The 16420-nt window shown below is 45.9% G+C and overlaps 1 protein-coding gene across 6 annotated transcripts in view; it reads left to right on the forward strand.

The window, feature by feature from the left end:
• depdc5 (DEP domain containing 5, GATOR1 subcomplex subunit) overlaps nt 1-16420 on the forward strand; it is a 49557-nt gene that overhangs the window by 21294 nt on the left and 11843 nt on the right. For all 6 annotated transcript variants that reach the window (XM_055025347.1, XM_055025353.1, XM_055025351.1 and 3 more), the window contains exons 27-30: nt 1612-1772; nt 2026-2146; nt 2491-2658; nt 13409-13631. In XM_055025347.1, the coding sequence (XP_054881322.1) occupies nt 1612-1772; nt 2026-2146; nt 2491-2658; nt 13409-13631 (673 nt within the window). The remainder of the gene's footprint in view (nt 1-1611; nt 1773-2025; nt 2147-2490; nt 2659-13408; nt 13632-16420) is intronic.

Here is a 16420-nt window from a genome sequence, read left to right on the forward strand (position 1 = left end):
CCACAATGACCTCCTTGGTCTTCCCTGTGTTCAGCACCAAGTTATTGGCTGAACACCACTGAGTGAGCTGCTGAATCTCCTCTCTGTAGTGGGTCTCGTTGTTGTCTGAAATGAGACCCACTACTGTTGTGTCGTCCGCGAACTTGACGACTGTGTTGGTGGGGTGGATGGCAACGCAGTCGTGTGTAAACAGGGTGAAGAGAGCTGGGCTGAGAACACAGCCCTGCGGTGTGCCTGTGTTGAGGACCAGTGGGGACGATGTTGAGCCACCTATTCTCACCACCTGAGGCCTGTTGGTGAGGAAGTCTCTGATCCAGTGGCACAGTGAAGCAGGCAGCCCCACCTTGAGTAGCTTCAGCACCAGCTTGTCTGGGATGACGGTGTTAAATGCTGAGCTGAAGTCTACAAATAGCATCCTGACGTAGGTGTTGGGATGCTGCAGATGGGTCAGGGCTGTGTGCAGAGTGATGGAGACAGCATCCTCTGTTGACCGGTTCGCTCTGTAGGCGAACTGGAGGCTGTCCAGGTCTGCAGGGATGAAGTGTCTGATGTACCTCAGAAGAATCCTCTCAAAGCACTTCATGATCACCGGGGTCAGAGCGACGGGCCGGTAATCGTTCAGGCTGGTGATGGTCGTCTTCTTCGGTACAGGGATGATGGTGGAAGACTTGAGACACTCAGGAACCATGGTGACCTGCAGGGACAGATTGAAAATGTCCAGAAACACTCCTGCCAGCTGGTCGGCGCACGTTTTCAGCGTCTGGCCTGACACCTTGTCCGGTCCTGTAGCTTTGTGGGTGTTGATCCTCCTCAGGGTGGATGTCACCTGGTGCTGCTGCAGGACGAGAGGCTGGTACTGCTCTTCCAGTCGGGGTAGATGTACAGCTTCTCTGCTGCCCACTGTGTCAAAGCGGGCAAAGAAGCTGTTTAAGGTGTCAGGCAGGGTGGGGTCGCGGCTGGTCAGCTGAGTGCTGTGTTTGTAGTCCGTCATGGTCCTGATGCCTCTCCACATGCTTCGGGGGTTGTTGTTGATGAAGTGTTCCTCAATCCGCTGTTTGTACTGGAGCTTGGCCTGCTTAATTCCTTTTTTATAACTTCACAATATATTCAACATTCACCATTTTACTTTTTTATTTGTGGATGTGGAATTATCATAAAATTACAATTTTATTCTCCTAATACTGCATAAGATCTTCAAATAATATGACTTTATTCCAGGAAAATGACTTTATTTTTATATTATTACAACTTTATTTTAGGGGAATCTAATTGTGCTGTGTTTTCAAAGCTCCAATATTAGTGCATTAGCAGATTACTGGAAATGTGCCCACTATTGTTGAGGTCATTAAGGAGTTTTGTGAACTGATCAGCAATGGTAGTCCAGGGTTGGTATGATCCACTTCAGAGGATTTTGAAACTAAAATACAAAAATGTATTGTTTGAAAATGATAAATGAATTCTAAAATGGTTAATAATAATAAAAAACCTATTTTTCAAATAAATGTTTAACTCTTCATTCTATTCTAGAAGACAAAATTGTTTTTACTTCTTTTGGCAGCGCAATATCCTCCTTTTGACCATGACTTTTGCCTTCCTCTTTCCTTTTTACAGACGCGAAGATGAAGCTTCAGTGATGACGGCGTCTCAGGTGTTTGAAGAGTTTATCTGTCAGAGGTTAATGCAGGGATATCAGATAATAGTCCAAACAAACAACAGAAAACCTCCTCCTGCAGTGGCCACGCCTCTTGGCAGCAGTCCTCTGTACACGAGAGGTAACTAAATCTGATCCAGAGAACTAACCAGTTCCTGGCATACAGCTATGAGGAAAACTCAACACAAATTTAGACTTCAGAAAATAACTTCAAATAGAAAGTGAATAGTTTTTTAAGCATACCGTTGAAAAATCAGCTTTCATTTTTGTCCTCAACATTATCTTTGTCATGGTCAGTGCTAGGCATGGGGAATGAAAGGACAGGAAAACACTAGAAAAAAAACCACAGCATTTTGCAATTGTTGTTGCCCCAGGTCTGGTGTCTTTGCGTCGAGCGGAGGAAGAAGAGACGGTTTACTGGCTCAGCATGGGCCGCACCTTCCATAAGGTCTGCCTCAGAGACAAGATCATCACTGTCACTCGCTACCTGCCAAAGTGAGTGCTTCTGACATCATCCTATTCAAATTCACTGAAAAGCAATCTCAGCTCTTGAAACCTCTAAGAGGCATGTTTTTTTGTTATTACTGAAAAAACCAAAGCTGATTATCTGATAGTTACTCTGGCAAAACCAAAAAATACTAAACTCAATGACAGACAGCAGATTGACACTTTGATTTGATTTTATTATTGTTTTTTCTGTATTAACTTGACAGATATTTTCAAAGTAGTGTTTATTAAAAAAAATTGAAAAGAAAATATGTTGGGGTGGGAAAACTGTTTATAATTTTTGGTTTCCAATTTAAAACAAGGAAGTGAGGATTTGGTGTGTGTGCCCGTAGGTATCCGTATGAATCAGCTCAGATCCAGTACAGCTACAGCCTGTGTCCTCCACACTCAGATGCTCAGTTTGTGTCCTGTTGGGTGGAGTTTGGACATGAACGGCTGGAGGAATACAAGTGGAACTACCTTGACCAATACATCTGCTCAGCTGGCTCTGAGGACTTCAGGTGCACACAAATGAATGTTGTCACAGAGCACATGCAGCGCCTAGCAACAGCACTAATGTACCGGGAACTGTCACATTTTGACAATTTAGAACAACTTTAATGTATCTGGTGAGATTGTATGTGAAAGACCAATTTATATTTTTCTCTTCGTTTTTCATTTTACAAAAATATATGAGTGTCCATTGAGTACTGAATGTATAGATCTATGCACACACCCACACCCCTGCACACACACACACACACATATATATATATATATATATAATATATATATATATATATATATATATAATATATATATATATATAAAATGCCCTTCTCACCCACCGCGGGTGGTTCTTATCCTCTGAACTCGGGTCCTCTACCAGAGGCCTGGGAGCTTGAGGGTCCTGCAGTATCTTGGCTGTGCCAAAGACTGCTGCACATTTCTGGACTGAAATGTCTGATGTTGTTCCTGGGATCTGTTGTAGCCATTGCTCCAGTTTGGGGGTTACTGCCCCGAGGGCCCCGATGACCACAGGAACCACTGTGGTCTTCACCTTCCAGGCCCTCTCCAGTTCTTCCCTGAGGCCCTGGTATTTCTCCAGTTTCTCATGCTCCTTTTTCCTGATGTTGCAATCACTTGGTATTGCTACATCTACCACAACGGCTTTCCTCTGATTTTTATCCACTACGACAATTTCTGGTTGGTTCACCCTTACCATTCTGTCTGTCTGGATCTGCAAGTCCCACAGGAACTTAGCTCTGGCGTTCTCCACCACCTTTGGGGAGTGTTTCCCACTTTGATCTTGGGGTTTCCAGTCCATATTCTGCACAGATGTTTCTGTACACAATGCCTGCCACTTGGTTATGTCGCTCCATGTACGCTTTCCCTGCCAGTATCTTGCACCCTGCTGTGATGTGTTGGACTGTCTCAGGGGCCTCCTTGCACAACCTACACCTTGGGTCTTGTCTGGTGTGGTAGATCTGGGCCTCTATTGCTCTGGTGTTTAGGGCCTGTTCCTGGGCGGCCAGGATGAGGGCCTCTGTGCTGTCCTTGAGTCCAGCTTTTTCCAGCCATTGGTAGGATTTACTGATATCAGCCACTTGGGTTATTTGCTGGTGGTACATCCCATGTAGGGGCTTGTCCTCCCATGATGGTATCTCTGGCACCTCAACCTCCGTTCCCTGTTGTCTGAGACATTCACTGAGCACATTGTCTGTTGAGGCTTTGTCCCTGATGTATCTATGGATCTTAGTTGTTTCATCCTGGACAATGGTTCTCACACTCACTAGTCCTCTGCCTCCTTCCTTGTGGCTCGTGTACTGTCTCAGGGTGCTGGATTTGGGATGGAACCCTCCATGCATGGTTAGTAGCGTTCTGGTCTTGATATCTGTGGCTTTTATCTCCTTCATTCCTTTGGCCAGCTAATTATTCCAGCAGGGTATCTGATTACTGGCAGAGCATAGCTGTTTATCGTACGGATTTTGTTCTTGCCACTGAGCTGGCTTCTCAGGACTTGCCTTATTCGTTGGAGGTATTTAGCTGTGGCTCCTTTCCTTGTGGCCTCATCGAGGTTGCCATTTACTTGTGGTATACCTAGGTACTTGTAACTGTCCTCTATGTCTGCTATTGTTCCTTGTGGGAGTGAGACCCCTTCTGTGCGGATCACCTTCCCCCTCTTTGTGATCAGCCGACCACACTTCTCTAGTCTGAATGACATCCCAATGTCCGTGCTGTAGATCCTGGTGGTGAGGATCAGTGAGTCGATGTCTTGCTCACTCTTGGCATACAGCTTGATGTCATCCATGTAGAGAAGGTGACTGATATTGGCCCCATTTTTCAGTCGGTATCCGTAGCCAGTCTTGTTGATAATTTGGCTGAGGGGGTTCAGGCCTATGCAGAACAGTAGCGGGGACAGAGCATCTCCTTGGTATATGCCACATTTGATGGACACTTGTGCAAGTGGTTTGCAGTTGGCTTCAAGGGTGGTTTTCCACAGTCTCATCGAGTTTGCAATGAAGGCTCTCAGAGTCCTACTGACTCTGAGAGCCTTCATTCCAAGAGCATACTTGGAGTATTCAATGATCCAAGTATGCAGCATTGAGTCATAGGCTTTCTTGTAATCAATCCAAGCCATGCACAGGTTGGTGTGTCGGGTTTTGCAGTCTCGGGCAACTGTGTGGGTTGCCACACAGTTGCACAGAAGGGTGCTGGGCAACTGTGTGACGACACACCCTTCTGTGCCGTGCTCATGTGTTTATCCATGTGTTTGCTTATCTTGGCCGCTATGATGCCTGACATGAGCTTCCAGGTTATTGGTCGGTAGTTGGTTGGGACCTTTGTTGGATCCTTCTGGGGTTAGGATTGTCCGCCCTTCAAAGAGTCCCACTTTGTAGAAGCTGGTTCATTCCAGTCGCTCATGGAGAGCAGTGAGTTTCTTTAGCCAGTAGGCATGGATCATGTCAGGCCCTGGTGCTGTCCAGTTTTTCATACCTGAGACTCTTTCTTGGACATCTGTCACAGTGATGTTTGGCAGTTTCGAGTGCTTCAGGGTATGGGCATCTGCCTGTACTTTCTGAGTATTGGTCTCTGGCGCGCATGCGCACTTTCCCCATGGATGGAAAGGACTGTTGCTACGGGTTACCGATTTCAGTTCCGGAAGGACCGCCCCGGTTCCAATCAGTTGTAAACACAACTGTGGGGACCGAAGCAGCAAAAGTTCTGAGAGACGAAATAAGCACGTTGTTGGCAAAAGGAGCAGTGCGTGTGGTTCCCACTTCAGAAGCAAACAGAGGTTGGTACAGCCGCTATTTTGTTGTTCCGAAGAAGGGAGGTGGGCTACATCCCATCCTGGATTTAAGAGTGTTAAACAAGTGCCTTCGCAAGTACAAATTCAAAATGTTGACGCTGAGACAACTTTTGGACGCTGTCGGCCCAGGCGATTGGTTTGCTGCAATCGATCTGACGGATGCTTACTTTCACTTAGCAATGCACATGGAACACAGGCGTTTTCTGAGGTTTGCTTTCGAGGGAATAGCGTGGGAGACGGTCTTACCCTTCGGTCTGTCGCTCGCCCCTCGCACATTTACGAAAATTGTGGAGACAGCGCTCGGCCCTCTCAGAGAAAGGGGAATTCGCATTCTAGCTTATCTGGATGACTGGGCTTTAATAGCCAGTTCCAGAGAGCAGGTGGTAAAACAGCTGCCGCAGGTGCTGTCCCACATTCAGGCCCTGGGATTTTCTGTAAACTTTCAGAAAAGTTCACTGATCCCGAGTCAACAGTTCTCATTCCTGGGGCTGGAAATATGCTCCCTGTCAGCTCGAGCTCGTCTCTCGAAGCACCGTGTGACCGCGTTTCATCTGTGCCTCAGTCAGTTTCAATTGGGGTGCAAACTGCGCTTCCAGACTGTCTTTCAGCTGATGGAAATGATGGCCTCCATGATCGCAGTGGTTTCACTCGGACTTTTGAAAATTCGTCCGATGCTGGACTCGCTCTCACCGGCTGAGCACGTCATGGCACCTGCACAGAAGGCTGACGACAACTGTCTCTTGCATGTTAGCACTTCGCCCGTGGAGGGAGCCCGGTCTGCTGTACCGTGGGTCTCCAATCGGCCGGGTGTCCTTTCGCAAAGTGTTGTCCACAGATGCCTCTGTGAGAGGGTGGGGAGCAATATGCGATGGCGTAGTGGTGAGGGGGGTCTGGACATTAACCCAATCCAAGCTCCACATAAACTACCTGGAGCTGCAGGCAGTTCTTCTAGCTCTGAGGCATTTTTGCAGGGTTCTGATGAACCAGCATGTTCTGATAAGGACAGACAATACCACTGAGTTGTCCTATATAAACAGACAAGGGGGCACTCATTCACTTCCCTTGCTGAAGTTGTCTCACAAACTTCTGCAATGGTGCAGCGTTCATTTTCTGTCTATCAAAGCCACTCATGTTCCTGGGCACTTGAATTTGGGAGCGGATCTGCTGTCCAGGGGAGGCCTACTGGTGAGGGAGTGGAGACTACATCCATCCGTAGTTGTGCAGATTTGGCAACGGTTCGGCAAAGCTTCAGTGGATCTCTTTGCCACCAAGGCCAACACCCACTGTCCCCTATTCTTTTCCGTAACGGATCACATCGCTCCACTGGGAGTGGATGCCCTGGCTCACCCATGGTCCAATGTGCTTCTGTATGCTTTTCCCCCGGTGGGAATGATTCTGCCAGTGCTGGAGAGAGTACGCAGATGGGGCCTGTCCTTGATTCTGGTGGCCCCTCGCTGGCCAACAAGGTCATGGTATGCAGAAATAATCAGCTTACTGGTAGCGAAGCCTTGATCCGCCAGGATCTCCTCTCCCAAGCAGGGGGGGAAGTATTTCATCCACACCCAGAATTGTGGATGCTGCATGCCTACCTGCTGAGAGGTACAGTTTGTTAGCCAGATGCCTTCCTTTGGATGTGGTTGCAACCATTCAGAATTCCAGAGCAGCTTCCACTAGGGGTTTATATGCCTATAAATGGCATGTTTTTGAACAGTGGTGTCACAGCAAATTATAGATGTCTTGACGTTTCTACAGGGGCCAGTGGATAAAGGTCTGTCTTTCTACACAATTAAAATTTACTTGGCTTCCATCTCTGCTTGTCATGTTGGCCTTGATGGAGGGACACCAGGTGCTCATCCTCTGGCTGTGCGTTTTTTAAAAGGGGTCCATAGACTGAGACCAGGGATAAGATCGAGCGTTCCTTCCTGGGATCTTAGGATCTCTGGTCTTGGATGCTCTTTGTAGCACTCCATCTGAGCCCCTTGAGTCGGTTGATTTGAAATTTATGTCGTACAAGACAGCTCTGCTTCTTGCTTTGGCGAGTGCAAAACGGGTCGGGCACCTGCATGCACTTTCGGTGCACCCCTCTTTTGTTCAGTTTTCAACTGATGGTCTAAAGGTCATCTTAAGGCCAAATGCTGTTATCCCTTCAGATTACAGTGCGATGACCATTGAGCTTTCTAGTTTTTATGAACATGTTTGTCATGGCGCTGTGGGAGTCGGCTGCCTCTCCAGTAGCTCTTCAGTTTTTAGCTCTTTTTTAACTTTTTGCCTCTTCAACACAGAAGAGGCTGTGTGTGTTTTTTATTTATCCTATGGATAATTCCAAACTTCTCACTTATTCGAGAGAGGAACTGCTGGACTTTAGAACAATGGGACAAGCCGGCATAAGACACAACATTCCGGTGGAGTTGAGGAGGAGACCGAGGGGCTGCAAGGCTGGGGCTAAGCTAAAGGCTAAGCTAGCGGACAACAGGAGGCGCTACAAGCCATCGATTCCCACTGTAATCATGGGAAATGTGAACTCGCTGCCGAACAAGATGGATGAGCTGTCTGCACTGAACAACCAGCGGATCTACAGAGAGAGCAGCTTGTTCATCTTTACAGAGACATGGCTGAACCACCTTGTGCCGGACGCTAACGTGGACCTGCCAGGATTCACCGCTGTGAGGGCTGATAGGGACATGAAAGCGAATGGTAAAAGAAAAGGTGGGGGACTCATCATGTATGTGAACAATAAATGGTGTAACACAGGACATATCACTGTAAAGACTGTTTGGTGTTGTCGGGACCTCGAGCTACTAGCCGTTAGCTTGCGGCCATACTACCTGCCGAGGGAGTTCAGTCACGTGATCTCCATCTGCGTTTACATCCCACCGAGAGCGGACGCTACCACTGCCTGTGAAAAAATCCACTCTGTCACAGCAAGGCTACAGACAAAACATCCTAACGCTTTTATTATAATCTCTGGGGACTTCAACCATGTGACCTTGGACTCTACTTTGGCCACTTTCCACCAAGCTGTTGACTGCCCCACCAGGAATAACAGGATAATCGACCTCCTGTATGCCAATGTGAGGGATGCATACAGAGCAACACCCCTCCCCCCACTAGGGAAGTCAGATCACAACATTGTTCACCTACAGCCACTGTACACCCCCTGGTCCAAAAGCAGCCTACAACAGCTCGCTCCATCAGGAGGTGGTCCCCTGAGATGGAGAGTGCTCTGAGAGACTGTTATAACACCACGGACTGGGATGCACTGTTCAGCCCGCATGGCGAGGACATAGAGGGGCTGACACACTGCGTGACGGACTATCTGAACTTCTGCACAGATGTGGTATCCCCTGCTAAGACTGTCCGCTGTTACCCTAATAACAAGCCTTGGGTAACGCGGGAAGTCAAAACTGTCCTCAACAAGAAGAAGGCTGCCTTCAGGAGAGGAGACAGGGAGGCCATGAAGGCAGCACAGTAGGAGGTGAAGCAGTGTGTGAGGGAAGCAAAAGACAGCTACAGGAGAAAGGTGGAGCAGAAGCTGAGAGAGAACAACATGAGGGAGGTCTGGGAAGGTGTAAGGACCATCACTGGCCTCAACACAAAGACCAGAGTCGTTGGGGGAACAATGGAGAGGGCAAACAAACTGAACAACTTCTTCAACAGGTTCAACCAGTCTGTGCCCCCCCCAACCCCCTCTCTCACTGCAGCCACCTCTGCTCCTTACCACACACCTCCCCACAGACAACAAAACACTGACAACCCCCCCACACACCTCAGCACAACCTCCACCCCACATCACCACAGACCAGGTCAGAGAACAGCTGAGGAAGCTCAAGCCCAGGAAAGCAGCAGGGCCGGACCAGGTGTGTCCAAGGCTGCTGAAGACCTGCGCTGCTGAACTGGGAGAGCCACTACAGCGGATCTTCAACCTCAGCCTGCAGCTAAGGGAAGTGCCCACCCTCTGGAAGACATCCTGCATCGTCCCAGTGCCCAAGAAGACAGGCCCAGCGAGCTGAATGACTTTCGGCCCGTGGCACTCACTTCACACCTGATGAAGACGTTGGAGCGGCTCTTCCTCGGCCTCCTCAGACCTCAGGTGGAACATGCTCAGGACCTCCTGCAATTCGCCTACCAGGCAGATGTTGGTGTGGAGGATGCCATCCTCTACCTGCTGCACCGGGCCCACTCCCACCTGGATAAGGGCAGTGGCACAGTGAGGATCCTTTTCTTGGACTTCTCCAGTGCCTTCAATACAATCCAGCCCCTTCTGCTCCAGGACAAACTAAACAGCATGGGTGGACCAGCACCTGGTCACCTGGATCCATAGTTACATCACCAATGGCCGCAGTGTGTCAGGCTGAAGGACACCGTGTCTTACTCTGTGGTCAGCAGCACAGGAGCCCCTCAGGGCACAGTGCTGGCCCCTCTTCTCTTCACCCTGTACTCCTCTGACTTCCACTACAACTCAGAGCTGTGCCACATACAGAAGTATGCTGATGACACAGCCATAGTCGGATGTATCAGGGACGACGGAGGAGGAATATCGCTGTCTGGTGAGGGACTTTGCTCTCTGGTGCCACACAAACCACCTGGAACTCAACACCTCTAAGACAAAGGAGCTTGTTATAGACTTTGGGAGGTCCAGACCAAAGCTGAGACCAGTCGTACTAGAGGGAACAGAGGTTGAGGTCGTGGACTCCTACAAGTACCTCGGGCTGTGGCTGGACAGTAAACTGGATTGGTCAAAACACACCAGCCACCTGTACGGGAAGGTGCAGAGAAAGATGTACTTCCTGAGGAGACTGCGGTCCTTTAACACCTGCAGAAAACTGCTGTGGATGTTCTACCAGTCAGTGATTGCCAGTGTCCTCTTCTACACCGTGGTGTGCTGGGGAGGCAGCACATCCAAGAAGGACACGTCCAGACTGGACAAACTGATCAGGCGTGCCGGCTCTGTGGTCGGCACGGTGGACTCTCTGGTGACGGTGGCAGAGGCGAGGACACTGAACAAACTGCTGGACATCCTGGACGATAGCAGCCACCCTCTGCATCCCGTCATCAGCAGCCAGAGGAGCCGATTCAGTGAGAGACTGCTGCTCCCCAAGATTCAAGAACTCCTTTGTCCCCCACGCCTTCAGACTGTACAACTCCTCACTGGGGGGTGGGAGGTGACACAGGGAAGAGGGAAGAAGGAGTAGTTTTTCTACAAATGTGAACTCCATATTTATCAGGTCTAACCATATGCAATACCATATCACTGGTCAATCTATCCACCAAATTGCTATAATTTCCTTTTGTGTTGTATTTATATTCTTTGTTTTGTATTTATATTCTTATTATATTTACTGTGTACCTTGTATTTAATTTGTATTTTTTTGTATTCTTTTGCGTATGCTTACTGTGTGCCACATTTTTGCCTGTGAGCTGCTGGTAACTATAATTTCCTGAGGGAGTTCCCAAGGGATCAATAAAGTCAAGTCTAAGTCTAAGTCTTATCCCCCTCCTTTTGCTTCTGAAGAGCAAGGAAGACTGCAATTTCTGTGCCCAGTATGTGCACTAAGTCTTTACATCAATCGCACTCAGGATGTTCGACTGTGTAATCAGCTGTTTGTGTGTTTTGCCAATCCAGCTAGAGGCAAAGCTCTCTCCAGACAGAGATTCTCTCATTGGGTCGTGGAGGATATTTCTCTGGCTTACAACAGCAAGGGTCTCCCTTTACCTAGTGGTGTGAGAGCTCATTCGACCAGAGGTGTGGCGGCATCCTGGGCCCTTTTCAGAAGAGTCCCAGTGAGTGACATCTGCGCTGCAGCCAGCTGGTCTTCACCGCACACTTTTGTTCGGTTTTATCGTCTGGATGTGACAGCCCCTACTGTGGCTCATTCTGTTCTTTCTGCTGGGTTGGAGGTTTCAAACTAACTCGGTGCATTTGTATTAGATTTGATGGCTGCTCTGCGGGGCGTGTATATGTTCCATACTCTATGTGTTGTACCGAGTGAATCGACTGAAAGGGAACGTAATGTTATGCATATAACTACTGTTCCCTGAAGGAGAGGAACGAGGTACAACACCTTTTTTGCCCCGCAATTCAGCTTGGCTTGGTGAAGAGCGGCCATCATCTGAATGATGACGGTGATGGGGGTGTATTTATATGCAGGCGGGGCCTGCCACCCGTCATCACACGTCATTTGCCTAAAGGCGTGATTAAAGGTGTCTTCAGTTGGGTCACGCGGGGCGTGATATCCCTTACTCTATGTGTTGTACCTCGTTCCTCTCCTTTAGGGAACAGTAGTTATATGCATAACATTATGTTTAATGGATGTATATAGAGTTAATTTGAGAGAAGAATTTATTAAATTTATTAGTAAGGATCTTTTCTTATTTTCTCTCTCTCTGAGATTTGATCGCAGCAGAGTTTCCAGATGTTAATCTGATTGAACATCTGGTTTGGAAATTAAGGCTTTTTGAAGTCCCTTTTCCAGTATCACCTGCTCAAATTCAATTCAGTTTATGTATATCACACCAATTCATAACAAATGTCACCTGGATATGAGTCATTTCAGTGCAATCGCACTTACATTTCAATTGATCCTTGTTACCAAACAAAGCTCTGTTAAGTTGTTTCAGTAGCAACAGATAGTATACGTCGCTCATTGATTTGCTGTGATGATGGAGTTGCTGCTTGTGTCTCTAGAGTAGCTCCTCATGGGTACCAGCCAACTAACTATCTAGTTACACTTTTTGTAGAAGCCATTTATACTTGCTTGTGTTACCACCACCAGAGGGCGTATTGTATTGTGTTTTGTTTTGTGAGTGTGTGAGGGGGGAGGGGTTATTTAAGGTCAATCGTAATTCTGTTCAGGTGTGGCAAATGGGAAGAGGACAAAGTTTTCTAGTGTGTTTGGTTTGGGTTGGATGTCGAATTTATGTGTATTTCAATGGCAATGTTAAACTATGGACAATGTTTCGGAAAATAAAAGACTTTATTAGAAATCAAACTAGGGGATCGGCATCCTGAATCTTAACTGAACGCATGTAAAACAAACTACCCCCAGAAGCAACCACCCGTAGCCTAGAATATAGGATTTTAGACGCTACACTATTCATATCTCTGGCAGATTTAAGTGTGCAGTAACCTTTGTGTTATATGAACATGTTTTTTCTAGGGTGTCCCAATAAGTTGGCCCGGATTTCTTTTATTTTGGGTGATCGGTGATTGGTTGATCCTTACACAGTTTTATCTACCAATCTTATCTACCTTCATAGATGTTTGAACATCAGTCACTGTCCTCCTTTGGACTGCAGTGAGAGAGGACTAAACTGACTGACTTGCCCACCAGGTCAGGTCTGCACAGGGCGGTTAATAAGTCACTCCACTCTTGGCAACTTTGTTACTATATTTCAGACAAAAAAAAAAAAGGTAAGTCAGGCTTTTAAAAGATCTGTGACTGATCAGAAAACTGCAATCGGTGAAACCCTATTTTGTTCCGTACTTGAATGTGATGGAGTTTTATCGAGGCTAAAGATTAGAGTAATGACAAACTCAAAGACATGGAGCTCATCATCAAAGATGAAAATAAAATAATAAGGGTTTTGACTGCAATAAGGACTTTTATCTTGATTGTTGACAAAGGTGTGATTAATTTGTAACTTGCTATTTTGTATAAAATCTAGATAAATCTGAAATAATTTATTTCCAGATAAATACTTTCTCTTACATTACATTGTTCTCTTTGGAGAGATGCCTTTCTCATTCCACCAGGAACAGACTCCTTATCTGAATAAAAATAATCTTTGAAATCTAAATCTGCACTGTATCCTACCTGTATTTTAGCTGCACAAATTTCTTGCGGTATTCTGGTTAAGTAAACTAATTCATCCTTTGTTTTCTTTCATTCCTTCGCAGAATAAAACCACTGCAGATGTGTGGTTGATGTGATGTTGAAAAGTTTGTCTCTGCCCAACAGCCTGATCGACTCACTGAAGTTCTGGCGGACCCGCTTTCTGCTGTTGCCAGCTGGAGGGGCTCGGCGGGTGGCGGACGGGGAGGGCCACTGGGACGTGTATGGAGAGGGGCCGGGTACTGGGACGGGTGGCTGTGGGGACTGGGTCCTGTTGGACGGCTTCATTCGCTTTGTGGAGGGCCTCAACCGCATACGGCGACGACATCGCTCTGACAGGATCATCAGGGTGAGGCTCGTCTCATGACTTTCTGCTTAGGGCTCAAATAATCAATCGCAATTAATGATTTCTGCAATAATTGGGAATTGTTAACTGGAGCATGCAAACTCAAAAAAGTCCATTTGTTAAAAGAACAACATAACCAGAGCAGTAATGAAGCCAAAATTGTACAAAAAAAATATACATTTGGCTTTTTTTAAGATACAAAAAAAAATTCTCTGGAAATATGTTCTACCCATATTTATGCTTGTCAGGTGGCATAATTTTAGCTGTACCTGGTTCAAAGTCTTAAAAAATAAAATTTTCTATTTAGCATCTTTTTTTGCTATCAATTATTAATAGGCTAATGCAAATAATAATCATAAATTAGCCGTACACTGAAATAAATTTTTAAAAAAGTGCAGCAGAACGCACTTTTCACATGCTGCTGTTGGAAGAGTCTTTAGCTGCAAATGCGTCCTTTGCTATAAATGAAATGCTGATATTGCATTTCAGAAAATAAAATGTGTATTTTTTGAGGGCCTTCATGAAGCCTTGAACCAAAATCTAAAAATGTTTTTTTGCCATGTCATTTATTATATGATATATTTTTTTGCATCACATTTGATACGGAAGGCTTTTCTTAGGACTTTTGGCTCAGAACAATGTGAGCTTCAGATGCAAAAACAAATGTTGCCTATATCATTTATAAAATATGGAACACTTCAGGAAGATTTTTTCTTAGTTTCTTTTTCAGCAATAAGTTTTACAGCCATTTATTTCACAGCCATTCATTTTCACATCGAGGTAGGAACCAAAAGAGTCAAGACAAGTACAGTTAGGGCCAGAAATATTTGGACAGTCACACAATTTTTGTGAGTTGGGCTCTGCATGCCACCGCATTGGATTTGAAATGAAACCGCTACAACAGAATTCAAGTGCAGATTGTAACGTTTAATTTAAAGGGTTGAACAAAAATATCTGATAGAAAATGTAGGAATTGTACACATTTGTTTACAAACACTCCACATTTTAGGAGCTCAAAAGTAATTGGACATATAAACATAACCCAAACAAAAAAGTTTTTTCTCAATATTTTGTTGCGAATCCTTTGGAGGCAATCACTGCCTTAAGTCTGGAATCCTTTGGAGGCAATCACTGCCTTAAGATGGACATCACCAAACACTGGGTTTCCTCCTTCTTAATGCTTTGCCAGGCCTTCAGGTCTTGCTTGTTAGTGGGTCTTTCCGTCTGAAGTCTGGATTTGAGCAAGTGAAATGCATGCTCAATTGGGTTGAGATCTGGTGATTGACTTGGCCATTGCAGAATATTCCACCTTTTTGCTCTCATGAACTCCTGGATAGCTTTGGCTGTATGCTTGGGGTCATTATCCATCTGTACTGTGAAACGCTGTCCGATCAACTTTGCAGCATTTGGCTGAATCTGGGCTGACAGTATATCCCGGTACACTTCAGAATTCATCCGGCTACTCTTGTCTGCTGTTATGTCATCAATAAACACAAGTGACCCAGTGCCATTGAAAGCCATGCATGCCCATGCCATCACGTTGCCTCCACCATGTTTTACAGAGGATGTGGTGTGCCTTGGATCATGTGCCGTTCCCTTTCTTCTCCAAACTTTTTTCTTCCCATCATTCTGGTACAGGTTGATCTTTGTCTCATCTGTCCATACAATACTTTTCCAGAACTGGGCTGGCTTCTTGAGGTGTTTTTGGGCAAATTTAACTCTGGCCTGTCTATTTTTGGAATTGATGAATGGTTTGCATCTACATGTGAACCCTTTGTATTTGCTTTCATGGAGTCTTCTCTTTACTGTTGACTTAGAGACAGATACACCTACTTCCCTGAGAGTGTTCTGGACTTCAGTTGATATTGTGAACGGGTTCTTCTTCACCAAAGAAAGTATGCGGTGATAATCCACCACCGTTGTCTTCAGTGGACGCCCAGGCCTTTTTGAGTTCCCAAGCTCACCAGTCAATTCCTTTTTCCTCAGAATGTACCAGACTGTTGATTTTGCTACTCCAAGCATGTCTGCTATCTCTCTGATGGATTTTTTTTTTTTTTTCAGCCTCAGGATGTTCTGCTTCACGTCAATTAAGAGCTCCTTTGACTGCATGTTGTCTGGTCACAGCAACAGCTTCCAAATGCAAAACCACACACCTGGAAACAACCCCAGACCTTTTAACTACTTACTTGATTACAGGTTAACGAGGGAAAGGCCTTTTGAGTTAATTGCAGCCTTTTGAGTCCATTGTCCAATTACTTTTGGTCTCTTGAAAAAGAGGAGGCTCTGCATTACAGAGCTATGATTCCTAAACCCTTTCTCCGATTTGGATGTGGAAACTCTCATATTGCAGCTGGGAGTGTGCACTTTCAGCCCATACTATATATAAATTGTATTTCTGAACATATTTTTGTCAACAGCTAAAATAACAAAACCTGTGTCACTGTCCAAATATTTCTGGCCCTAACTGTACCTGAACACTACTTGTTCAGGTACTCTAAAAAGTGTACCTTACACTTTTTACAGTAGATGTGTGCAAAGTAATTTCCAGAACTGCTTGCATCTCTGTTGGGCTTCCCATGTTGGAAAATGATCAATGCCATTCTTTCTCACATCAAGAGGCACAATGCAGCTTGTTCTTCTACAGGGTGCCGGTGAAGTCGCTTCAGGAGAGGAAAGTGGTTTACCAAACTTGATTTTGACTTTTCCTGCACTTGTAGGAGAAGTGCCAACTAAAGCATTTTAGGGTGTAGCTTCAGTTAATCTCTTCTGTAGTGGTTTCAAGCATCGATGAT

The sequence above is a fragment of the Poeciliopsis prolifica genome, unplaced genomic scaffold (genome assembly GCF_027474105.1).
Source record: "Poeciliopsis prolifica strain line A6 unplaced genomic scaffold, Auburn_PproV2 SCAFFOLD144, whole genome shotgun sequence".
Taxonomy (NCBI): domain Eukaryota; kingdom Metazoa; phylum Chordata; class Actinopteri; order Cyprinodontiformes; family Poeciliidae; genus Poeciliopsis; species Poeciliopsis prolifica.